Here is a 27037-nt window from a genome sequence, read left to right as displayed (position 1 = left end):
TGAAAATAATCAGATGCTTAGGGTTGGTGCAGAAAAGTCATTTCCCCATGTGACAGAATGTAGGACCAGAGGGCATAATCTTAGACTAAGGAGCTGCATATTTAAACCAGGAATAAGGAGAAATAAAGCTGTGGAATTCTTTGTTACAGAGGGCTGTCAAGGTCTGATCATTAAGTACAGTCCTAAGTACAAGTATGTTGCTTGCTTTTGCTGAGATACACAGATGTTGTATTCTACATAACTAAAAAGCATTTGCTGAATTAACAAAGCCTTTTCTACGTGCCTGATATCTATCAGTTTTGATGGAAGAAAATGTGTCAACAAGGTCAGCCTCCTTGTTCTTTGGTAAAGAGTGATACAGCTCCCTTTCATTCAGCCTCCAATAAGAAAGTCCTAAAATTTAAAAAAATTAAAGTTAACAAAGGCGCAAGTTTTCAAAGAATACCTGATTTAAAGATGTAAGTATTAGAAAACAAAGTAAGAAATTATATGGAGATTCTTGAACTTCCAAGAATACATTTTTAAATCACAGAGAAACACCTAGACCTTTGCCTCTTTTTTTAGAATCATACAACATAGAATAGGTCCTTCAGCCACCATGCCTATGCCGACCAACAAACACAACTACATTAATTCCATTTACCCGCACTTGATCCATTCTATACCTTGGCATTTGAAATGCTTGACCAGATGCTTATCAAATGTTGTGACAGTACCTGCCTCCACCATCTTCTCAGACAGTGCATTACAAAATCTACAACCCTCTAAGCGAGAAAATGTTTCCTCAGATCTCCTCTAAACAGTTTATTCTTCACCTCAAGCTTATGCCCTCTAGTCTTAAGATACATCTACCAGAGGGAGGAAAAGATCTACCCGGTCAATGACCTTCCCCCACCCTCCTCCCTGACCTATCACCTCCATCCCCACCCCCAATCACCTATTGTACTCTATGCTACTTTCTCCCCACCCCCATCCTCCTCTCATTTATCTCCACCCTGCAGGCACTCTGCCTCTATTCCTGATGATGGACTTTTGCCCGAAATGTCGATTTTCCTGCTCCTCGGATGCTGCCTGAACTGCTGTGCTTTTCCAGCACCACTCTAATCTAGAATCAGAAAAGATTTAGCAAATATTTACCTGAAATATTAGATACCACAGAATTTGGACTGCTAGAAGGTCTGCTGAGGTAGAAGGAGTTGTGAGATGAGCTTGCAGATAGCAAATGAATCTAAAATTTAAAGAAACAATTTAAGTGTAAAACACTTTAATCTACAAAACTTATTGAAAAAAAGTAATCTTAAATTGCTTAATAACTATTCTTTCAAGTGCTTCTCAGACTACAGGTGCTACTGCTTGAATTGCCCATCCACATGTGCCCAGAGATGTTAGTGATGGGCCTTTCTGAACTCCTGTGGTCCTGTGACAGTGTTAGCAGGGAATTGACAAGTTTGATGAAATTTTTCATTGTGTATTTGAATTATATAATTAATAAACATGAGTGAATTTTTAAAAATTTTCATTAAGGAATTCAAAATATTAATTAAACTTATTTGGATTAGAAACATTCCTACTTCTATAACATGGTAATGCAGTGGATGTTGTCTACACAGATTTTAGTAAGGCATTTGACAAGTACCAATATGGCAGACTGGTCAAAAAAATAAAAGTCCATGGGATATAGTCTATTGTTTTGAATTGGATTCAAAGTTAGCTTTGAAACAGAAAACAGAGGGTATTGTTCAATGGTTGCCCTTGTGAATGGAAAGCTGTTTTAAATGGTGTTCTGCAGGCCTCAGTGTTGGGACCCCTACTGTATGTTTTACATATTAACGACTTGGACTTGAACATTAGGGGCCACGATTGGGAAATTTGATGTAAGTTCCAAAGTTAATAGATTGGTGGAATGAGCAGGAAAGTGGCAAATGGAGTTCAACTCTGATAAGTGGGAGGTCAAACAGTAAAAAGAAATACGCAATAAATGGGACTACAGTGAAATGAGTAGATGAAGTGAGAAATCTTGGCGTGCAAGTGCACAGGTCTCTAAACGTAGCAGTACAAGTTGATAATTTTGTAAGGAAGGCATGTGGAATGCTTAGCTTTATTGGCAGAAATACAGAATACGAAAGTAGGGATAATAATAAAAACTATGTAAAACACTGGTGAAGTCACAACTGGAGTGTTGTGTGGAATGACAGGAAGGAGATAATCGCTCTGAAGAGATGCAGAGAATATTTACGAGGATGTTGCCAGGACTGGAGGATTGTAGCTACAAGGAAAGACCGGAGAGGCTAGGGTTGTTTTCTTTGGAACAGAAAAGCTTGAGGGGATGACATTTTAGATTACATTTTTTTAGATTACATTACAGTGTGGAAACAGGCCCTTTGGCCCAACAAGTCCACACCGACCCGCCGAAGCGCAACCCACACATACCCCTAACCTAACACTCCGGCAAGTTAGTATGGCCAATTCACCTGACCTGCACATCTTTGGACTGTGGGAGGAAACCGGAGCACCTGGAGGAAACCCACGCAGACACGGGGAGAACGTGCAAACTCCACACAGTCAGTTGCCTGAGGTGGGAATTGAACCCCGGACTCTGGCGCTGTGAGGCAGCAGTGCTAACCAATGATTGAGGCATGCAAAATTGAGGGATAGAGATAGAGTTGACGTAGCAACCTGTTTCCGCTGGCAGAGAGTTCAAAAACCGGGAGTCACAGATTCAAGTTAAGTAACAAAAGGATTAAAGGGGACGTGAGGAAAATCCGTTTTTACGCAAAGGATAGTGGATATCTGGAATCAGCTTCCTGAGTTGACGGTGGAGACAACTGGCAATTCAAGTTTACATAAAGCACAAGAGATATTGATAGCTCTTGTAAAAACTAGCTAACCATTGCTTTGAACAGGTTATGAAGTACCAAATACAATTAAAACTTCACCACACACAATAATTGAATTTTAACTGACAAGTTTCCTCCATTAAATTTAATTTCAAAAATTCTGTTTAAAGCACAGGGCAAGTTCACCAAGACAGACTTGTATCAAAGAAGAATGAGTTTCAATGTACTATATACACAGTTTCATGGCATCAGAAACTAACAGATAGTTTAATTTCAAAAATGCTCTGAGAATTTAATTACAACCTGTAGTATACAATGCTGTATCAAAGCAGCAATGACTCTGATGAATCTCCATGTTGATCAGCTAACTCTCCAAACATGAAGTGAAATGGCAACGAAAGAAAGCAATTAAGATTTAGTCTGTTAAATGGTATTAAAAGCATAGGATTTGGTCTGTTGGGGTGTAAATTTATAGAATGTTCTAGAACAGAAAAAGCAACATAAATTATAATCAAATTAAAAACTTTAAGGCAATTGTCTGCTATAAAAGGTGTAAATAAATTATGGATGCAGATTTCATAAATATACAGAAAAATCTCCCAGAAGAGCAATTTTAAATGCAAATTAACAACATTGACACTTACATCTTCTGGTGTTTCAGTTTCCTGGGGCTGCCCACATTCCTTTGGCTGCATTCTCTCCAATCCAGCTGAATTTACAAATTTTGATTTGTGATTCTTCTGTCTAACTTTCTGTGCCCATGATGTCAACCTTTAAAACGTGAAAATTAAATGCCATCAGATATGCTCATGTAAACTGGGATAAGCTAACTAACTGCCCACAAAACTGGCTCCCTGCTTTCTTATACTTTCACCATTGTCAAGATAAAAGTAGTGGGCCTATCTCTATGCAAAAAGCTCTGGGGTCAAGTTCCACTTGATGGCCAAGTTCATAACACAGTCACACAGCGAGAGTATAAACTCATAAATCTATCCAATAAAAGTCAATTATAGGTGGCAAGACGAAAAATTCTTGATTAGCTACATGATGTAAAGAGGTTGGAGCCTCTAGTATTATTATCCCTAGCCCCAGGCTGTCATGTATATCTGATGAATCCTGAGCCAATCAGGGTTCTAACATTGTCGAGGTGGGCGATTTTCCCAGCAATGCTGAAGAGGATAATCATGATTATTAAGCGCAGCTCCAATCTGAATATTCTTGTCCAAGAATTTCATCAGGCGACTGCAACATCACAGCACTGATGTTTCAAGCATCAAAAAGAAAGCTGATCATCTGCAAATAATCTTTTTTTAATTTGGGAAATAAAAATAGAATGTTAGTTGAAGTAATCAGACGTGTTATGTTAACTGCAAGTCACATATCCAGCAGTGGCAGTGAAGAGTTTTTCCAGATTGGGTGAAAATATAGTCATGCTCTTCAGGGATCAGATCTTGGACTACTATTGTTCTTGATTTGTGTTAATGACTTTGCCCATATATCCAAGGCTCAGTTTCAAAATGTGCAGATAATAAAAAAATTGAAACAGTTATAAATACTGAGGAGAGTTCACAACTTCAAGAGAACATGGATGGACTGTTGTAATGAACAGACATATGGCTGCTAAAACTATGCAGAGGAATGTGAATTGATAAGAAGAATAAGCATCGGCAATAAACTAAAATTATAAAGGGAGTCAAGAAACATACATATAGGAGGCTATACATGCACAAATTGTTGAAATGACATGGTTGCTTAAAGTCATTAAAAGTGCACGGGGATCCTAGATTACATAAAATGAGGCATTGAGTAAAAGAGCAAGGAAGGCATTATTAGCCTTTGTAACAAACTGCTGTCACCTCAACTGGGGTACCATGTCAATTCTGAGTACCATACATTGGAAGGATGGGCAAGAAATTATGAAAATTGTTGCAGGGATGAGGGTCTTCAATTAAGAGTGCAGGTTCCCTTCTTAACAGCACTGTGGGTATACCGAAGCACCAAAGACTGCAGCAGTTCAAGAAGGTAGCTCATCATCACCTTCGTGGGCAATTAGAAAAGGGCAATAAATGCATGCCCACAGCCCACAAATAAATAAATTGTAAAAGTCATTTGAACCCTTAAACCCTTCATCAGGAATGTCAGGCTTATGTCTGAAACATCGACTCGCCTGCTCCTTGGATGCTGCTTGAGCTGCTGTGCTTTTCCAGCACCACATTTTTTGACAAGTGCGTATAAAGCCCTAAAAAGCTAATTAAAAGACCTGTTTATTAAAATTCACTTGTACCCTGTTAAAAATAACAACACATTAGAAGCTGTCTTCTAAAAGATTTATCATCAGTGTCTAACTGTACAAAGTGAAATTTATTGGAGAGGAAGTTAATTTAAAGTATTAGTTCTTCCTGCCAGTACTTGGACCTCAGTTGCTCATAATTTATTTTAATGATTTAGATAGGGAACTAAATGTAATATCTCCAAGTTAGCAGACAACATTAAGCTTTCAGATTATTATCTGAATGGCAATCGATTGGAAAAGGGCAAGGAGGGGGTAAAAGATACAAGACCTGCTGTCCCGTTGTCTTACTAACTTGATTGAATTTTTCAAGAAGGTGACGAAGGTGATTGAGGCGGGTAGACTAGTGGATGTTGTTTACATGGATTTTAGTACCACTTTCAACAGGATCCCTCATGGTAGGCTCTTCCAGAAGATTAAGCTGTAATTTCCCTCTGGGAAATTCGGTATGGGCAATAAATGCTGGTAGAGCCAGCGATGCCATCAACCCATGATTGAATGAATTTAAAAAATGCATAGGAACCATGGTGACTTGGTGTGTGGATTCAGAATTGACTTGCCCATAGAAAACAAAGGGTAGTGGTGGAAAGGTGTTTTTCAGGCTGGAGGTCCATGACTAGTGAGGTCTGTACTGGGATATCTACTGTTTGTGATATATATAAATAACTTGGATGAAAATTTATGTGGGTCGGTGAATAAGTTTGCAGATAATACAAAGACCAGTGGAGTTGTGGATAGTGTATAAGGTTGTCAAAGGATACAGCGGGGTATAGATCAGTTGTTGATACTAGTGGAAAAATGGCGGATAAAGTTTAATCTGGATAAGTGTGTGGTGCTGAATTTTGTAACGTCTAGTATTCAGGAAAAGTATACAGTTAATGGCAGGACTCTGAATAGCATTGATGTACAGTGAGATCTTGGGGTTCAAGTCCACAGCTCCCTAAAAGTGGCCACACAAGTAGATAGAGTGGTAAAGAGGGACTGTGGCATGCTTGCCTTCATTGATCGGGGATTGAGTATGAAAGCCAGGATACCATGTTGCAGCTTTAGAGTACTGTGTTCAATTCTGGTCACTATTTTACAGGAAGGATGTGGAGAGGATGTAGAAGAGGTTTGCCAAGATACTGCCTAGATTTGAGATTATGAGCTACAAGGAGAGGCTAGGAAACCTCAGGTTGTTTTCTCTGGAGTGGCAGAGACCAACGGGAGACTTAATAGAATTATAAAATTATGAGATGCATAGATAGGGTTGACGGTCAGAATCTTTTTTCCAGAATTGAAATATCTAATTTTAGGGGGCATGCAATTAAGATAAGAGTTGGAAAGTTCATAGAAGATGTGAGGGGCAAGTTTTTTTTTTAAAACATAGAGAGAGTGGCAGGAGTCTGGAAGGTGCTGCCAGTGGTGGTGATGGTGACAGATATGATAGTGGAGTTTAAGGGACTTTTAGATAAACACATGAATACGCAAGGGAGGGATATGGACTAAAGACGGGCACAAGGGATTAGTTTAATTTGGTATCATGTTCGGCACAAAATCGTGGGTCAAAGGGCCTGTTCGTGTTCTGTACAGTTATCTATGTTCTGTAAACTCCTCTGTTCACCACATGCTGAAAGTAAGTTTGCAAGTCCAGCAGTTGGTGAAGAAGGCAAAAGGTATGTTGGCCTTCAGAGCAAGAGGAATTAAGTATGGAGTAGGGATGCATTGATGCAATTATAGAGGACGTTAGTGAAACTTCACCTGGAGTATAATGTCTAGTTGTGGTGTCCTTTTCTAAGGATGTTCTGGCTATAAAAGGGATGCAACGAAGATTTATCAGACGGATTCCTGGGATGACAGGACTGAAGTATGAGCATTTTTTTGACTGGAATTTAGAAGAATGAGGTGGGAACTTCAAAGAAACTTGTAAAATTCTAACATGAGTAGACAGGGTAAACACAGGAAGGATGTTTCCAATGACTGGGGAGTCCAGAAGCAGGGGTCATAACCCAAGGATACAGGTAGGCTATTTAGGAGTGAAATAAGCAGAAATGTCTTCACCCAGTCAGTTATGAGCCTGTGGGGAATGCTGCTACCGAAAGCGTTTAAGGCCAAAACACAATGTTTTCAAGGCAGAGTTAGATATAATTTTTGGGGTTAAAGGGATTAAATGATATGAACAGAAAGCAGGAACAGGGTACTGAGTTGGATGATCAAATGTGACGTTATTGAATGGCAGAGCAGGCTCAAGGACAAAATAACCTGTTTCTATTTATCATGCTTCCCTTTTTTTAAAAAATCCAAACCTTTGATACATACCCATTAGCCTTATTCTGCTTCCCCGGCAGACTCTCAGGTGCAACTGTCGCTTCCAAATTGGATTTATTGCTACTCTCTTCCAGGTTAGTCCTCAGGTCTTGAATTGATTTGCTTGTGACAGAGTACTCATTAGCAGTAGCAAAAGTCACTGACGACTGTCCACTTTCTTTCAGCTGAGGAAAATGGGATAGATAATGCAGCCGGACTGGATCATTTTCCTTCATATTCTGTTTACTGTTTGCAGTATTCAATTTGGAATTATGCACTGTACCAATACCATGAAAATCAGATTGCATGGATGCTGAAAATTTTCCATATTCACTGGTCAGTGGCACGTTGTCCTGAACTTCTTTCCATTCATGATTACATTCATTGCTAGCCATTACCTGTTCTTCTGTTTCACTGCAGTCAGATTGTACATCAAATGATTTTATTTTACATTCCAGTTCCTCAAAGCCATCGCCATTAAGAAAAGTGGATGCAGTTGTATCAGTTACAAGTTTTGTAAAGGATGGTAACCTGGCTGTAGAGTGTCGGAGACCAATGTCATTTTGCAATTGAATTAATGCTTTGATTTCATCTTGAATAAGCTGGAAATAACAGAAGAAAAATACACCAAGAGGTAGCTGCTACATTGAGAATACAATAAGTCACAGTAGTTGCAGAGTTCAACTTCCACTTGTCCATTAAACCAAGTTTTTTGATTGCAGTTGCATAAGTTATAATTCAGACTTGTCATAGAGGATTGGAGTGGTGCTGGAAAAGCACAGCAGTTCATGCTGTATCCAAGGAGCAGTAAAATCGACGTTTCGGGCAAAAGTCCTTCATCAGGAATACAGGCAAGTGGATAGCCTGTTTCTATTTACCATGCTTCCCTTTTTTGTAAAAAATCCAAACCTTTAATACATACCCATTGGCCTTATTCTGCTTCCCCGGCAGACTCTCGGGCCCAACTGTCACTTCCAAACTGGATTTATTGCTACTCTCTTCCAGGTTAGTCCTCAGGTCTTGAATTGCTTGTGATCGAGTACTCATTAGCAGTAGCTCCCCTCTCCCCGACCTATCACCTTCATCCCCTCCCCCATTCACCTATTGTACTCTATGCTACTTTCTCCCCACCCCCACCCTCCTCTCACTTATCTCTCCACCCTTCAGGCTCTCTGCCTGTATTCCTGATGAAGGGCTTTGGCCCGAAACATCGATTTTACTGCTCCTCGGATGCTGCCTGAACTGCTGTGCTTTTCCAGCACCAATCAAATGTAGACTTTGGTTTCCAGCATCTGCAGTCATTGTTTTTACCATAGAGAATTGGGGAAAACTGAATGCTGCAAATAGTATGTTACAATACCACTTTATATAACTGCATGTATCTACACAATTTCAATACTTTCTAAATCACTCCATAAATTTTAATTTATAGCTATGCAAAGGAAACATGACTATCCTTCACCCCTGCCAGGAAATGTCAATCAGAATGGCTATATTGAATACAGAACCCAGCAGTTAAATGTTTCAACTGGCAATGACTGGATCAGTGCACAATGTTTTTAAGTTTAAACCTAAAGGATGTTACCTCTCTTTATAAACTTTACAACATACTTACAATCCCACTTTCAAACTACATACAATTTCTAATAATGTCCCAAATTACAGTGGGTGAATGGGTTGTAACAGCAGTATTAAGAAGTGTGTCAGTTATACAGAACACTTAAAAAAATACTCAATTATATTTCCAGCATGTAATATGAGTGAAACATTACTATTACCTCACCACAATAATGGAGGGACAGGGCTCTCAATAAAAATTTGAATTGGTTGTGGGAAAGTAATCATGTGGGAACACAGAATATTAAAATTGCACTTGTCTTTATCAAGTTAAACCATTGCAACAATTTTGCAAGTTCCGTGTCCCTCCCTCCCTAATCTACTTCAAGACATCTGTACTTCTACCTCAGCACAGAATATTAATGCACTAGGGCAATGCGAGAGAGACAAAAGCAATCTATTCTGATGAGACCATTCATTATCACTCAGATACCGGCATCGTCACCATCTCTGGATTATTCAATACAGAATTCTGGTAAAACTGCACTACAATTGGCGAACACAAAGATGTATTGTCATGAATATCCTGCCTCGCTACACCACACTAAAACTGAGACCTAAGTAGTTAGTACCACAATTTTTTTGTGAAATGTAAAATGACTGTAGCGGGAGGATTAAAAATTATACCTTCAAACCAGATCATTAAGGATTATTACAGATTCATACAGCATGGAAAATCGTTAAGGTTTAATTGGACATGATGATGAGCAATTGAAATAAAGTGGAAAAGTATGTGAAAAACAGGCCTAATGCAAAATTGAACCTGTTTTGACTGAGAGGTGACTATGTGACAATAAACTGACTGTGAGATCTATCCTGTTGGGCCATCACATGGACCCACTTGGAGACTTTTTCTGTATAATTGAATGTCTGCAAAGTACTGAAACCACAAATGGTAATCTTAGATTCTTAGATTCAGACTGATACTAATATCAGGGACTTTGCCCCATTCATTAGACTTCACCAAGAACTGAGATTTGCAACTGTAAGGTGGCATGAAACTTGATGCCAACTTAACGCATGTGTTACTTGCTATCAGACTTCATCTTGGACCAGGATGGCAAACGGTACCAGGAACCCTGATTTCTCTTGACTGGTTGTCATAAAGCAAGGTCCCCAACGGGCAGAAGGGAAGGACACTCATTCTCAATATACATTTACTGCTTTATATATTTATTGTTACACAATGTGTCTGTGTATACATGTATGTGCACACACATACATGTACGCACACACAAAAATATAAATTTATATGCATACACTGCTTAACATATGTTTACCACTTTATATATATCTACCACTTGACATAGAAACATAGAAACACAGAAGATAGGAGCAGGAGGAAGCCATTCAGCCCTTCGAGCCTGCTCCGCTATTTATTACGATCATGGCTGATTGTCCAACTCAACAGCCAAATCCTGTTTTCTCCCTATAAACCTTTGATCCCATTTGCCCTAAGTGCTATACCTAGCCGCCTCTTGAATACATTTGATGTTTTGGCATCAATGACTTCCTGTGGTGATGAATTCCGAAGGCTCACCACTCTTTGGATGAAGACATGTCTCCTCATTTTCATCCTAAATGGTGTACCCAAATCGTCAGACTGTGACCCCTGGTTCTGGAGATCAAAATTGCACACAATATTCTACGTGTGGCCTCACCAAGGTCTTCTATAACTGCAAAAACACATTCGTGCTCCTATACTTGAAACCTCTCGCAATGAAGGCCAACATACCCTTTGCTTTCTTCACCGCCTGCTGCACCTGCATGCTTACCTTCAGTGACTGGTGCACAAGGACACCCAGGTCCCACCGCATACTCCAGTCTCCCAATTTATACCCATTCAGATCATAATCTGCCTTCTGTTTTTGCTTCCAAAGTGAATAACCTCACAATGATTCAAATTATACGCCATCTGTCATTGATTTGCCCACTAACCCAACCTGTCCAGATCATGCTGAGGAATTGGTGCATCCTCGTCACAGTTCACCCTCCCACCCAACTTCGCATCATTTGCAAACTTTGAGATCTTACGTTTGTTCCCTCATCCAAATCAGTAATACATATTGTGAATAGCTGGGGTCTCAGCACCGATCCCTGTGGCACCCTAGTTACTACCTGCCAATTTGAAAAGGACCCATTAATTCCTACTCTTTGTTTCCTCTCTGCCAACCAGTTTTCTATCCATCTCAATACACTCCCTCCAACCCAAAGCACTTTAATCATGCACAATAATCTCTTTGACTCCGTCAAACGCTTTTTGAAAGTCCAAATATACCACATCAACTGACTCCCCTTTGTCAACTCAACTAGTTACATCTTCATAGAATTCCATCAGATTTGTCAACCATGATTTCCCCTTTATAAATTCATGCTGACTCTGTCTGCTCCTGCCACTGCTTTCTAAATGCTCCACTATTATAAAGGCCTTCATAATGGATTTGAGAATTTTTCCCACTATTGATGTTAGGCTTACGGTCAATACTTCTCTGGTTTCTATCTACCTGCCTTCATGAATTTTGGAGTAACATTAGCTACCCTCCAATCTGCAGGGACTGTACCAGAGTCAATACAATCCTGGAAGATGACCACTTTTACATATATATTTACTGCTTCATCTGTACATTTACTGCTTAACATATATTTAGCACTTAATATATAAATTTACTGCTTAATATAGTTATCACTGATATAATGGCTAATAAATCTATTAACTTGGATCACTTGACACTTAAGAGTTTTTGTTACATCCCATCGAATCCAGTATTGAATCTTAACAATGCCTTTTACAGTCTTAAAATGCTTTTGAGACAGCACTAACTAGACCACAACACTATACAAACTTTTCATCAAATTATGAATCAAATCAGAAAAACAGAAGGCATGGGAAGAAAGGGAAGTAACAAGTGTAACTGGCGCAAATGAAAATGTTCAGATTAAGAAGAGTCGCAGGTAGATAGGATAGTGAGGAAAGCATTTGGTATGCTTTCCTTTATTGGTCAGTATATTGAGTACAGGAGTTGGGAGGTCATGCTGCGGCTGTACAGGACATTGGTTAGGCCACTATTGGAATATTGTGTGCAATTCTGGTCTCCCTCCTATTGGAAGAATGTTGTGAAACTTGAAAGGGTTCAGAAAAGATTTACAAGGACGTTGCCAGGGTTGGAGGATTGGAGCTATAGGAAGAGGTTGAATAGGCTGGGGCTGTTTTCCCTTCAGCATCGGAGGCTGAGGGGTGACCTTATAGAGATTTATAAAATCATGAGGGGCACGGATAGGATAAATAGACAAAGTCTTTTCCCTGGGGTGGGGGAGTTCAGAACTAAAGGGCATAGGTTTAGGGTGAGTGGGGAAATATATAAAAGAGACCTGAAGGGCAACATTTTCACGCGGAGCGTGGTACGTGTATGGAATGAGCTACCAGAGGAAGTGGTGGAGGCTAGTACGATTGCAACATTTAAAAGGCATCTGGATGGGTATATAAATAGGAATGGTTTGGAGGGATATGGGCCAGGTGCTGGCGGATGGTACTAAATTGGGTTGGTATATTTGGTTGGCATGGACGAGTTGAACCGAAGGGGTCTGTTTACGTGCTGTACATCTCTATGATTCTGAGAAACAGCAAAAGATTTTCTCTACATTCACCTTGTAATCAGAGACCTGAGAGTACTTGATGTAAACAATGGGTGTCCAATGAGGAAATGTCATAACTCCTGACAAATGATATTCCTCCCTTTACAGGGCTCAATTTATTCATCAAAAATACAATTTTAAAACATTTCTTTGAAAAGTAACAATAAAAATTGGTATCCTTTACTCACTTGGATCTGACATTGGTATTGGTCCTGTTGAGACAAAATCTGATCCTGGTATTGTTTTTCCACTAGTTTAAAGAGCTGCAACCATCTTGCCTAATAACCCACAGGAAGAAATACACAATATATTATCTATCAAATTTCACTCACTAATAAATTTCTCTCATATTTATAACTCACAATTCTATCATCGATGTTCAGTTGGATATGAACATAACGGTTAATATTGCTCATGTCCACTTGATGAATCGGGAGCACTCTCACGTCATGAGTAACAAGATTATCTCACTCGAGGATTTTGGTACACTATGCAGATAGTAAATTCAGTGCAATGCAAGACGGTTGCATTGTTAGAGGTACTGACTTTTGAACGGAACACCAAACTCCCTAACTTATAGTTCAGATGAGCATAAAAACACTACAAGGCACATTTTCAAAGAACGTTCACTATCTCAATTCAACATTAATTCTTCAACCAACATCACAAAAATGCATCAATTGATCCTTCATCAGTTGATATTTAGAACACCGTACAGTACAGGCCCTTCAACCCACGATGTTGAGCCAAGCATTTACCTTAATCCAAAATCAACCTAACCTATGTCATCCTGTTTCCCAATCCACTTATCAGTTGAAGCAAACACTCAGACACAGTATGATTTTACCTCCTTCATCCTTATTCCAGGCCCTGGAGGGAGAGGGAACGATCACACATATGGACAGGGTCACGAGTTCTCCGTCTTCTCTCAAACAGCAGATTCTTAAGGAATTATATAGTCACTTACAGGGAGCAGCATCCAAATAAGGCAACATCTAAATTGATTGGGTGACCGTTACAATCAGAGAGCATCAACAGTAAAGATTACACCATCTAGCATTATTCAATGGATGTTCTTAACCTTGTTAGCTGGCATTACATAATGGATGCTTTTCACCTTGTTAACTGGCATTACATAATGGATGCTTTTCACCTCATTAACCTACTACCCTTGCCTCCAGCATCTCATTGTTTACTGCAAGTTCTTATCTGGTCAAAGTCATGCTAGCTGAGCCTTTGTCTCATACAACCTAAAACTTTAATCTTTTCCTACCTGCTCATACCTTATACACTTTCTCACCTACACACCCCTCAACTTACTGCTGTCCACATGCTTCTCCAGCAGTCGCTTAAATTTCCCTAATGTCTCTGACTCTACTAGTACCGCTGGCAGTGCACTCTACACACCCACCACTCTCAGTGTAAAGAACCTACCTCTGACATCTCCCCTATATCTTCCTCCAATCACCTTAAGATTATGATCCCTCATGACAGCCATTTCTGCCCTGGGGAAAAATCTCTGCCTATCTACTCTACTCCGGGTGCCTCTCATTACATTGTACACCTCTATGAAGTCACCTCTCTTCCTTCTTCTCTCCAATGTGAAAAGCCCTAGCTCACTCAACCTCTCTTCATAAGACATGCCCTCCAATCTGGGCAGCATCCAGGTAAATCTCCTTTGCACTGTCTCTAAAGCAGCTACATTTTTCCTATAATGAGGTGACCAGAACTGGACACAATATTCCAAGTGTGGTCTAACCAGGGTTTTATAGAGCTGCAGCAAAATCTCATGGCTCTTAAAATCAATCCCCCTGTTAAATGAAAACCAAAACACCAGACATCTTCTTAACAACCCTACCAACTTGGGTGGCAATTTTGAGGGATCTATGTACTGGACCCCAAGATCCCGCTGTACCTCCACACTGCCAAGAATCCTGTCTTTAATCCTGTATTCTGCATTCAAATTCGACCTTCCAAAATGAATCACTTCATATTTATCCAGGTTGAACTCCATCTGCGACTTCTCAGCCCAGCTCTGCATCCTGTCAATGTCTTGTTGTAGCCTGCAAAAGCCTTCGAGACTATCTACAATACCACCAACTTTTGTGGCATCATCAAACTTACGAACCTACCATTCCACTCCTTCATCCAAGTCATTTATAAAAACTACAAAAAGAGCAGAGGCCCAAAAACAAATCCCTGCGGGACACCACTGGTCACCGACCTCCAGGCGGAATACTTTCCATCCACTACCACTTGCTGTCTTCTTTTGGCCAGTCAATTCTGTATCCAGGCAGCCAAATGTCCCTGTACCCCATACCTCTGAAATTTCTAACAATGAGTCTACCATGGGGAACCTTATCAAATGCCTTCATGAAATCCATATACACCACATCCACTACTCGACCTTCATCAACTTGTCTTGTCACATCCTCAAAGAACTCAATAAAGCTCGAGAGGCACAACCTGCCCCTCACAAAGCCATGCTGACTATCTTTAATCAAACGATGTTTTTCCAAACAGTCATAAATCCTATCTCTCAGAATCCTTTCCAGTACCTTGCTTACCACAGATGTAAGACTGACTGGTCTGTAATTCCCAGGGATTTCCCTATTCCCTTTCTTGAATAGAGGAACAACATTTGCCTCCCTCCAATCATCCATTACTACTCATGTGGAGAGCGAGGATACAAAGATCATCACTAGAGGTACAGCAAACTCATTCCTCGCTTCCCGTAGTAATCATGGATATATCTGGTCCAACCCTGGGGACTTATCTATCTTGATGCTTCCCAAAATTTCCAGCACATCTACTTTCTTAATATCAAATCTGTTCAAGCCTATTAACCTGGTCCACTGTGTTCTCACTATCAACACGATCGCTCTCTCTAGTGCTTACTGAAACAAAAAACTAATTTAGGGCCTCCCTACCACTTCAGACTCTAGGCTGAAGTTCCCTCCACTATCCCTGATCGGTCTTACCCTCTCTCTGATCATTCTCTTATTCCTCACGGGTGAGGAATTTATTTGTCGGATTTTATGTGTGACTGTCTCAAGAGTAAAGGTGACAGAAGTCAAAGTTATTTCTTTCTAACCATAACCACGCAAAGTGCAGCACACTGGCGCATTGGTTAGCACTGCTGCCTCACAGTGCCAGGGATCTAGATCCAATTCCAGCCTCGGGCAACTGTCTGTGTGGAGTTTGCACGTTCTCCCAGTGTTTGCGCGGGTTTCCTCTGGGTGCTTCGGTTTCCTCCCACAGACCAAAAGATGTGCAGGTCAGGTGAGTTGGCCATGGTAAATTGCCGATAGTGTTAGGCGCATTAGTCAGAGGGAAATGGGTCTGGGTAGGTTACTCTTCAGAGGGTCGGTGTGGACTTGTTGGATCGAAGGGCCTGTTTCCACACTGTAGGGAATATAATCTAAATCTTAAAAGGTAAGTTCTTTCAGGAGGGCAGACAAAAAAAATTGGTTTTTTTTAAATTTCAAACATTTTTGGCTTATTTCTTTTCTTAAGAATGTGGAAGGGAAGCAAAAATGTTTTAGAACAAAAAAAAAATTAATCAAGTTGCTTAATGTTTAAATGAAATAGCATTTCAGAAATAAAAAGCCAAACTAGGAAAGTCATAGGAGAATGTGAAGGTGATGCCAAATGTTGAGAAAAATGAGTGGTTGAGGTTACTGCTAAGATCAGCTAATTCAAGGCAGACCAAGAAGCAAGCAGCAACCTGACAGTTTAGCACACACACACACATATCAATATATTTGTTCATATTAACATAGCACAATAAAAATATTACTTTATTTTCAAAGGGAACTCAACAACTAACCTCACAGTTCTTCAGAATCTCAGGATCTGTCCCACTGGTATTTTGAATCTCTTGCATTAAAGTCCCCAAGGTTTCAAGTGCGCTTGGATTAATCAATGGCAAATTTTTGCTCAAATTTTCATGAAATGGATATCTAATTGGACAGCGAGAAAGATATGGGGAGAGGGAGTGTTAACTTATAAACATTAGATGTAAGAAAACAATGAAAACTTCTCACCATATAGTGATTCTGACTTTGTAAACGAATTGGAAATACCTATAATATTCCCAGAGTGTAGAGCAGCAATTCCACAACAGTAAAGTATACCCTTCTTTCAACACTCAACATCCACAAATACTTGCTTTCATTGTTGTTCCATAATGATTTAATTATTTGTTCTGTGGTTTAATTTGATAATCATTTTAAAATTTAACTACAGTAGTTAGTTCAATTGGGTAGTCTTGGAGCAGAAAACTCGTCAGCACTGTTCAAGTACAAATGTTTAACACTCGTAGCAAATTATATTATTTTCATACAACATTAATTATTCAGTACCCTTACTCGTGGATTTAGAAGATGTATTCACTAATGGCTACGTGATTGAATGTGTGAAATATAATGCAAGATTTTTAATTACTCCACCATGAATAACTAAACAAATTACTTTTACTGTTTCCCTTTCTCAGTGAACTTGCAACATCTAGTGGCAGAAAATAGAACATGCAGATACATAGCTTATAAATGTTTTTGCAATTTTTATTCATAGCTCTAGCTCGATAGTCACCTGACTGATTTTCTCTTTACTTGTCAATTTACTGGTCATCATTGGCTGAATTTTAAAATCCTTTCAATTCTCTGACATTAGTCTATTTAGCAACACCAAGATTTTCTTTTAATCTAATACTATGCCTATCATCTCATTAAGCAAAGTTTGCAACCTTTCCTGCAGAATTTTAAATCCCTTAAGGGAATATAATTTGCAGCAGATTTTGAATTAATTCTTTAAATGTTTGTTCACATTGTTTATTTAGCATGATACCATTAAATTTAGTTTCCACAATCTACCTTTACCAACTTGCCCTCATAACTGTTTTGTATAATATTATTGCTTTAATTGAACAATTCTCCTTTCTCACAAAATACAATCATACCAGGTTACTAACTGACCCAATTTGTTTTTCATATGTTTTCATAAAAATGCACAAAAACACATCATGATTTACGATATCGATGAACAATCACTACTGGGAATAATTAGTATTCCTGCAATGGTCACTGGGTCTCCTCATTATGTATACACCAAATAAGTGATAATCAAATTCTAACCCTTCATTTGACACTTAGAAAACATTAGTAGGATCGGATAGAATCAACACTATTTTATGAAAGGGAGTCATGTTCAACAAACCTGTTAATTTTTGTTTTAAGATGCACCCAGCAGAATAGATAAGAAGGAACCAGTGGATATGATATATGTATAAAATAATTTACAAAAACTTTTGACAAGAATCATATAATGCCTTCAGCGTGGAAGCAGGCCATTTGGCCCATCGAATCCACACTGAGCCTCCAAAGAGCATCCCATCCAGATGCACCTCCCTACACCCAACCCTGCATTTCCCACAGGTAATCCACCTAGACTGCACGTCTTTGAACTGTGGAAGGTAACAGAAGCACCCAGAGGAAAGCCACGCAGAGACAGGGATAAATACATACAGTCGCCTAAGGGTGGAAACAAACCAGAGCCCCTGGTGCTGTGAGGTAGCAGTGCTAACCACTGAGCAACACAGAGCTGCCCAACAAGGTGCCACATAAAAAGGTTAGTAAACAACATTTGTTCATTTCAAATGGGTGGGGGTGGTTTGGACTGAGAGTTTCTAACTGTATAGAAAACAATGTAGGAATAAGACAGTGATTTGCAGGTTGGCAGATTGCACAACCTAATGATATTGAATGCTGGATTGAGATCCAGCGAAAACACTTCTCTTCAGTGAATAGTGGCATGAAATAGTTTATATGATCAGAATTAAAGATAATCTCCTTTTGAGGATTTCATACAAACTTTGACTATTGTAAGAGGTGGATTTGTACCCAAGGAAGAGATTTAATCATATCCTCAATAAGGTGTTTAAGAACTTATGGAGATTGAAAAGAGTGGAAACTACATGGCCAAAACATTTCCCTCAAAACACGACACAAAGCTTGGTAGTATTTTTGTAACTTTTATACATTTTTAACAAAACTATAGAAAAATGTGACATTGGAATCTTACTGTCAGTGAAGCATATGTAATAACAGAAATGGACAATGTTAATGATAAACTTAAAGGGGATTTGGAGACACTGAATCTGTCAGTAGAAATTCAGCAGATGGAATTAATTTTAAGAACAGTGGAGGTTATCCACTTTGGTAGGAAAAACAGAAATAGAGGAGTTACTAAAAGGCAAGCAGCCAGTGTCAAACTTCAAAAGGACTTTTAAAAAAAAAGTAATCGACGTTAACAGGCATGTACAGCAAGCAATTAAGGAGGCAAGTGGCTTGTTGATCTTTATTACAAGGGAATTTAAATATAAGAGTAAACATGTCTTAATACAATATATAAAGCCTTGGTAAGATCAAATGAGCTATTTTGGTCACTTTGCCCCCAGAAGGATATACTCACGAGAGGAGGAACACAACAAAGATTTACCAGAATAACTGCTGGCATGGAAGGATTGCTCTATGAGGAAATATTAAACAGATTAGGCCTGTATTTTTTTTAAAGTATAGAAAAAATGAGAGATAATCTAATTCAAACATACAAAATTCTAGCAGGGTTCAACAGGATAGGTGTTGGAAGAAGGATTCTCCCGGTTGGGGTTAAAGGAAGGGAATGATATTCAGGACTGAGATCAATACATTTCTACATTTTAAAAACATAAAGGGATGTGGGGAATATTGCAGGAAAAATGTATTAACGCAAATGATCAAGAATTATCTCACTGAATATTGCAGCGAGCTCAATGGCATATCTCTACTCCAATTTATTACAAGGCCTGAAGACATTGAAGCAGGAGTATGCCATTCAGTCCATTGAGTCTGTTGTATATTTCAATTAGATCTGATAACCCTCAACTTTACTTTCCTCCCTCACTCACTCACTGAATAAAAGTCTCAGGCTTGAATATACACAGCGATCCAGGCTCAGCAGCCCTCTTTGGTAAATACAGGGCATTGGTAACTGTAAATCCAAATTATACAAAGCATTGGTGAGACCACATCTGAGGAACTGTGTACAGTGCCATTCATTGTACTTACAAAAGGATGCTAATGCATTAGAAGCAGTTAACAGAAGGCTTACTAAGCTAATATCTGGAATGAGCAGATTGCCTTACAAGGAAAGGCTAGATAGGCTAGGCATGTATTCTCCGAAACAAAATCTGAAATTGCTGACAAATGTCAGCAGGTCTGGCAGCATCCATGGAGAGAAATTAGAGTTAATGTTTCGGGGCCAGTGACATTTCTTCACAAAGGTTCTGATTTCCAGTATCCGCAGTTCTTCGGTTTTATGTGTTCTCTGGATTTAGAAGATTCAGATGTGATTTAGTTGAAACATACAAAGATCCTGAGGAGACTTGACTAGATTCTTTTAGGAGAATCGAGAACTAGGGATAATAATTTAAAAATAAGAGGTCACCTATTCGACAGGGATGAGGAAACATTTTTTTCCTTACAGAAGGTTGAGTGCCTTTGGAATCCCTTTTCTCAAAAGGCATTGGATGCAAAATCTTGCATTTTTTTAAAGACAGAGGTAGATAGACTCTTGTTTAACAAAGGAATTAAAGATTACTGGAGGAATTTAGAGCTCAAGTTTAAAAAATCAGATCGGCTGTGATCTTATAGAATGGCAGAGCACACTCAAACGGCTGAATGGTTCAGTCTTGTTCCTCATGTCTAAAGAATTCCACAGATTCACTAGCATGCACCCCTTATTCTGAGATTATATCCTCTGGTCCTAGACTCTACCACAAGGGGAAACAAGCTCACCACATCTACTCTTGCAAGTCCTCTAAGAACCCTGTATGTTTCAATAAGGTCACCTCTCTTCCATCTAAATCATAATGAGTACCAGCCCAACCAATTTTTCATTACTCTCAGCACTGTTGCAAAACTGAGTGCAGAGAAAATATAATGAATAAAATGTGGATCAGAAGCTCCAAGGTGGCAATTTGCTTACTCTTGTAGGTCAGACAAGAGAGCCATAGAGGTGTACAGTACAGAAAAAGACCCTTTGGTCCAACTCTCCATGCTGACTAGATATCCTAACCTAATCTAGTCCCATTTGCCAACATTGTGCCCGTATCCCTTAAACCCTCCCTGTTCATGTACCCATCCGAATGCCTTTTAAATGTTGTAATTGTACCAGGCTCCATCATTTCTTCTGGCATTCCATACATGCACCACTGTCCGTGAAAAAGTTGTCCATTGGGTCCCTTTTACATTTTTCCCTCTCATCTTAAACCTACTTCCTTAAATTTTGGACTCCCTCGCCTGGGGAAAAGACTTTAACTGTTCACTCTTTCCATGCCTGTCATTATTTTATACACTTCTATAAGGTCACCCCTCAGCCTCCGATGCTCCAGGGAAAACAACTCCAGCCTATTCAGCCTCTCCCTACAGCTCAAACCCTCCAACCCTGGCAACATATTTGTAAATCTTTTCTGAACTCTTTCAAGTTTAACAATTCCTTTCCTGTAAGGGAGACCAGAATTGAATCCATTATTCCAAAAGTGGCCTAACCAATGTCCTGTACAGCCACAACAAGACTTCCCAACACCGATACTGCACCGCACTGACCAATAAAAACAAGCATACCAAATACCTTTTCACCACCCTGTTCCTTGAAAGTGTAGTCACAGCAGACAATGAACCTGCACTCCAAGGTTTCTTGCTCAGTAACATTCCCCAAGACGTTATCATGCTCCTCTGCTCATTTCCGATTTTCTTCCCCTTTCTTTCCCCCGTTCCCCCTCTTGGGGTTCTCTCCTGAGGTAAAGCAGCTGGTGACATGGAGCGGAGCAGGGATGGCCAGCGGGCTGGGTGCCCACAGGGAGCAGAGACAGCAGTGGGCTGCAGACCTGAGTGGAGAAGGGACATCCAGCGAGCTGCAGGGCCAAGTGGAATGGGGACAGCCAGCGGGCTGGAGGCCCAAGCAATGCAAAACAGTTGTTGAACTGGGAACTGGTGCAGGCGATCAGCAGCTTGTGAGCCCAGGGAGACCAAATGTAGAAGCGCCCTGCACTGATCGACTGAAAGACTGTAGTGCTCATCTTTTTAACTTTGCTCTCATTTTTCTAACTTACACTATGCAGAACTGTACATAACTTTTTTCCTTCCTTTTTTGCTTTATTTTTGTACTTTGTAACCAAGATCTGTACCTTGGTACTTTGTACCTTAGATAGCGCTATATGGGACAACTCGGCAAACTTTTCACTGTACTCCTGTACTTCCATACTTGAGTACAAGTGGCAATAAAGGATATTCTAATTCTTAAGTGTATAAGTCCTACCCTGATTTGCCCTGCTAAAATGCAGCACTAAAATGCAAGACTGGCAACTTCAACCAAGCCAATCTAAGAAAGGTGTTTCCCAAGTACCACCAGCACATTACCTGCCCCATGACGGGCCCGAACACTTTAGACCACTGCTACACCATTGTGAAAGAGGACTACCGCTCCATCCCCCGCCCTCATTTCAGTAACTCCGATCACAATGCTATGTTTCTTCTCCCGGCATACAGGCAAAAGCTCAAGCAGGAGACCCCCCTCGTGGATACAGGTCCAGTGCTGGTCGGACGAAGCAGAGGATCAACTCTGGTGCTGTCTGGAATCAGCTGATTGGACCATGTTCAAACAGTCCGCAGGTACCTTGGACGAGTACGCCACCACCGACACAGACTTTATCAGCAAGTGTGTGGAGAATTGCATACCTAGGAAGTCAATCCGGGGTGTCCCCCAACAGGAAACCCTGGATGAGTCAGGACATACAGAACCAGGCAGGAGGCCTTTAGATCAGGAGTCCCACTCAAATATAAGAAATACAAGTACGACCTTCACAGAGCCATTAAGACAGTCAAGGACCAATACTGATCCAAACTAGAGACCCAGACAGACACCCAGCCACTATGGCAAGGACTGAATGACATCACAGATTCCAAAAATAGACAGTGCAAGATAGCAGACGATGACATATCCCTCCCAGATCATCTCAACATCTTCTATGCTCGCTTTGAGCAGAATTTCGGCAGAGAGGTAACATCTATTCCAACAAGTCCTGACAAACCTATCCCAACAGTCACTGCATCGAGGTCAGATCAGTTTTTCTTCATGTGAATCCAAGGAAAGCAATGGGGCTAGACGAAGTACCGGACCGTGCACTCAGAGCATGCACGGATCAACTGGCAGAGGTGTTCGCAGACATCTTCAACCTCTCCCTGCAGCAGGCCACTGTCCCTGCCTGTTTCAAGAGGGCCAACATCATCCCAGTGCCTAAGAAGGCTCATGCAGCATGTCTCAATGACTACTACCCAGAGGCCCTAACCTCAGCGGTCATGAAGTGCTTTGAAAGGTGGTCATGCCATTAATCAACTCCAGCCTCCCCACCACCCTTGACCTACTTCAATTTGCCTATTGGACAAACAGATCTACATCACTTGCCCTTCACTCCTCCCTAGAACATCTTGAAACTAAGAACGGCTACGTAAAAACCCTACTCATCAACTACAGTTCAGACTTCAACACTATTATCCCCGCGAGACTGATTGCTAAACTTAGTGATCTCGGACTAAACTCTCTTCAATTAAATCCTCAATTTCCAGACACAAAGGCCACAATCAGTGAAGATTGTGGACAATATTTCATCGTCACTAACACTCAACACTGCAGCCTCCCAAGGGTGCGTACTCAGCCCCCTACTGTACTCACTGTATACCCATGACTGCATCGCCTAATACCAGACTAATGCCATTCACAAGTTCGCTGATGATACCACCATAGTCGGTAAAATCTCAGATGGTGACGAAACAGACTACAGAAGGGAGGTGGAAGACCTGGAAAAATGGTGCACTGAGAACAACCTAGCTCTCAATGTCAGCAAAACCAAGGAACTCATTATTGACTTTCAGTGGGATGTTATTCATGTCCTACACATTAACAGCACAGAGGTGGAACAAGTAGAGTGTGTCAAGCTCCTGAGACTGGTCATCCGCAACAAGCTTTCTTGGACTCTTCATGTGGATGCACTAGTTACGAAGACCCAACAATGTCTCTTCTTCCTCAGGCAGCTGAGGAAATTTGGCATGACGGCAAATACCCTTGCCAACTTTACAGGTGCGCCATCGAGAGCATTCTGTATGGATGTATCATTACATGGTATGGCAACTGTACCATTCAAGATTGGAGACGGATACAGCAAGTGGTGAACTCGACCCAGACAATCACAAAGGTGACAATAAATTCAATTCAAATTCAATTCAGTACCTTACATTTATCTAATATAAACTCCTCAGCCCATTGGCCCATCTGATCAAGATCCTGCTGTACTCTTTAGTCTTCACTGTTCACTCTCCCACTAATTTTAGTGTCACCTGCAAACTTACTAACCACACCTCCTACATTCACATACAAATCATTTATATAAATGACAAAAAGCAGTGGATCTAGCACTGGTCCTGGGGCAAACCACTGGTCACAGGCCTCCAGTCCAAAAAACAATCCTCCAACACTATCCTCGGTCTTCTCCTTTGAGCCAGTTATGTTTCCAAATATCTAGTTTCCCCCATGCAAAGGGGCCTTCTCTGATTTCACATGGTTGTGCTCTACTATGTCTACTGGTATACCGTTATTGTACTCCTTACTTGTGACATTCGTTTAATTCCAACTTTTCTATACTTCCAGTTCATTTTTCTGTAATTCATGCTAATGAAGTTATCAACTTTAACTCTTTATTGGTCTAAGAAAAATCTGGGTCCCTGGCACTGTGAGGCAGCAGTGCTAACCACTGAGCCACCATGCCGCCTTTTGTGTGCAATTCTGGACTCCTTTGTAAGGGAAAGATGTTGCGAAACTTGAAAGGATTCAGAAAAGATTTACAAGAATGTTGCCAGAGTTGCAGGATTTGAGCTATAGGAGAGGTTGACGAGGTTAGGGCAGTTTTCCCTTCAGCACTGGTGGCCGAGGGGTGACCTTATAGAGGTTTATAAAGTCATGAGGGGCATGGATAGGATAAATAGACAAAGTCTCTGCCCTGTGGTGGGGGAGTCCAGAACTAGAGGGCAAAGGTTTAGAGTGAGAAGGGAAGGACATAAAAGAGACCTAAGGGGCATCTTTCTCATGCAGAGGTACATATATGGAATGAGCTGCTCGTGGAAGTGGTGGAGGCTAGTACAATTGCAACATTTAAAAGGCATCCGGATGGGTATATGTATAGGAAGGGTTTGGAGGGATTTGAGCTGGGTGCTGGCAGATAGGACTAGGTTGGGTTGGGATATCTGGTCGGCATGGGCAAGTTGGACCAAAGGAACTATTTCTGTGCTGTACATCTCTATGACTCTAAGACACTCAGACACTTATGGGAAACAGGGATGAGACTGTGTTAAATAGTGTTAGTTCAATGAAGGTTTAAAAATAGAATGAAGAAAATAGGACTGGAAAGTTGGAATGCTCTTAGATAAATCAATCTGAGAGAAATATTCAATTCTCCAGGAAATTCCACTTTAAAAAGAATCCAATTAATCCTAAAAAAAAAAGCTTAATAATAAGGATTTTAAAAATCCATGTTTATGAGAAAATAAGCAGGCTGATTAAACAGAACTTAATAGAGCACCACACTGAAACCAAATAAGAAAGGTTCAAATCACAACAAAAAAAATTCAAATAATTCTAAATTAAAGCAACAGGTCTTAAACTTTTAAATTTAATTGGAAACATACTGTCTATATATAGCTATTTCTTTTGGAATATGGACTTTGGCATTGAGAGTTGTACACGTAATTTGAACATATGAACAAAGAGCAGCACTAGGCAATTTGGCTCCTCAAGCTTGCGCCACCATTTAATAAAATCATGGCTGATCTGATAGTAACAATAAATCCATATTCTCGTCAACCCTGATATCCCTTCACAACATCATAATAAAACACATCCATTCCAGGTATCAGTCTAGTAAGTTTTCTCTGAACTATAACCTACACATTTACATCCATTCTTAAATAAAGAGTACATACTGCAAACAGTATTCCAGATGCAGCCTGGAGACAGTGAGCACAAGACATAGATAGAATGCAAGCACGAGAGAGATAGAGAGAGCGTGAGAGAGAGAGAGAGCACGCAGGAGAGAGCTCGAACAAGTGTAAAAGAGACAATGAGCATGTGAGAGAGAGAGCAAGCAAGCATATGTGAGGGAGTGAGCATGAGAGAGAGAGAGAGAGATAGAGCGTGCACGTGGGTATGACAGAGAGAAAAACTGCAAGTATGACAGAGAGAGTGCGAGCATGAGGAAGAAAGGGAGGGGGAGAGAATGCACAAGAGATGGTGAGTGCCAGAGATTGCTGGAGAGAACATTGAACAGTATAGCACAAAAATAAGCCCTTCAGCCCAACATGTCTGCATCGACCATGATGCCATTCTAAACTAATCCCATCTGACTGCACATGGTCCATATTCCTGTCTTCCCTATCTATTCATGTGTCTGTCTAACTGCCCTCAAACATTGCCATTGTATCTACCCAAAGTAGACAGGCATGAAGCTGGAAGAATACAGCAAGCCAGGCAGCATCAGGAGGTGATGAAGTCAACGTTTCGGGTGTAATCCTTTTTCAGGGCTGGGATGGGTGTAGGGGGAGCTGCAGAAAAAGGAGGTGGCGGGGACCAGTCGATGAAGTGGGGAATAGGTGAAGGCAGGTAGAGGGCAAGATCTTGTTGGTCAATGGGAAGAATCAATCTGGTTGTTCGCAAGGAGGAGTGGAAGGGAGGGGGAGGGTCTGGGAAGGGAGTCAGGGATAGGAAGGAAGGTTATTTGAAATTGGAGAACTCATTGTTGAGTCCTCCGCGCTGTAGGTTGCTCAGGCGGAAGATAAGGTGTTGTTCCTCCAATGTGCAGTGTGGTTCATTGTGGCAGTGGAAGAGGCCAAGGGTGGTCATGTCAGAAAGGGAGTGGGAAGGGGAATTGAAATGGGTGATGTCTGGGAGGTCCGGTCAGCCCCTGCGGGCCTGGCTGTGATGCTCAGCGAACTGTTCCCTAAGTTTACGTTCGGTCTACCTGATGCAGTAAACCAGGTTGGAAGAGAGGCAGGTAAACCTCTTGTCTCACCTGGAAGAATGTTTGGGGCCCCGGACGGAGGTGAGGGTGGTGGAGTGCTGGCAGGTTTTGCATCTTTTCTGGTCGCAGGGGAAGGTACCTGGGGGTTCAGGGGGGGTTTGGTGGGGAGATCTACTCATACCAACTCCCTTGGCTGTAGCGTTTCGGATAGTTACTACCAACTGTGTAAAAAAAAAACTTTCCTTGCACATCTCCCTAAACATCCCCACT

At 40.7% G+C, this 27037-nt stretch overlaps 1 protein-coding gene across 6 annotated transcripts in view; it reads right to left on the bottom strand.

The window, feature by feature from the left end:
- The window catches only part of mphosph9 (M-phase phosphoprotein 9), a 97116-nt gene that overhangs the window by 61006 nt on the left and 9073 nt on the right, over positions 1 to 27037 (bottom strand). For all 6 annotated transcript variants that reach the window (XM_087999825.1, XM_087999826.1, XM_087999829.1 and 3 more), the window contains 6 exons: positions 16493 to 16625; positions 12852 to 12941; positions 7426 to 8015; positions 3482 to 3608; positions 1138 to 1228; positions 284 to 393 (listed from right to left, as the gene is read on the bottom strand). In XM_087999825.1, coding sequence (XP_087855951.1) covers positions 284 to 393; positions 1138 to 1228; positions 3482 to 3608; positions 7426 to 8015; positions 12852 to 12941; positions 16493 to 16625 — 1141 coding nt within the window. The remainder of the gene's footprint in view (positions 1 to 283; positions 394 to 1137; positions 1229 to 3481; positions 3609 to 7425; positions 8016 to 12851; positions 12942 to 16492; positions 16626 to 27037) is intronic.

Source organism: Chiloscyllium plagiosum, unplaced genomic scaffold (genome assembly GCF_037043375.1).
Source record: "Chiloscyllium plagiosum isolate Xiang-an unplaced genomic scaffold, Cpla_swu_hap1 HiC_scaffold_24, whole genome shotgun sequence".
In the NCBI taxonomy this organism is placed as follows: Eukaryota; Metazoa; Chordata; class Chondrichthyes; order Orectolobiformes; family Hemiscylliidae; genus Chiloscyllium; species Chiloscyllium plagiosum.
This window is presented reverse-complemented; position numbering and strand designations above follow the sequence as displayed.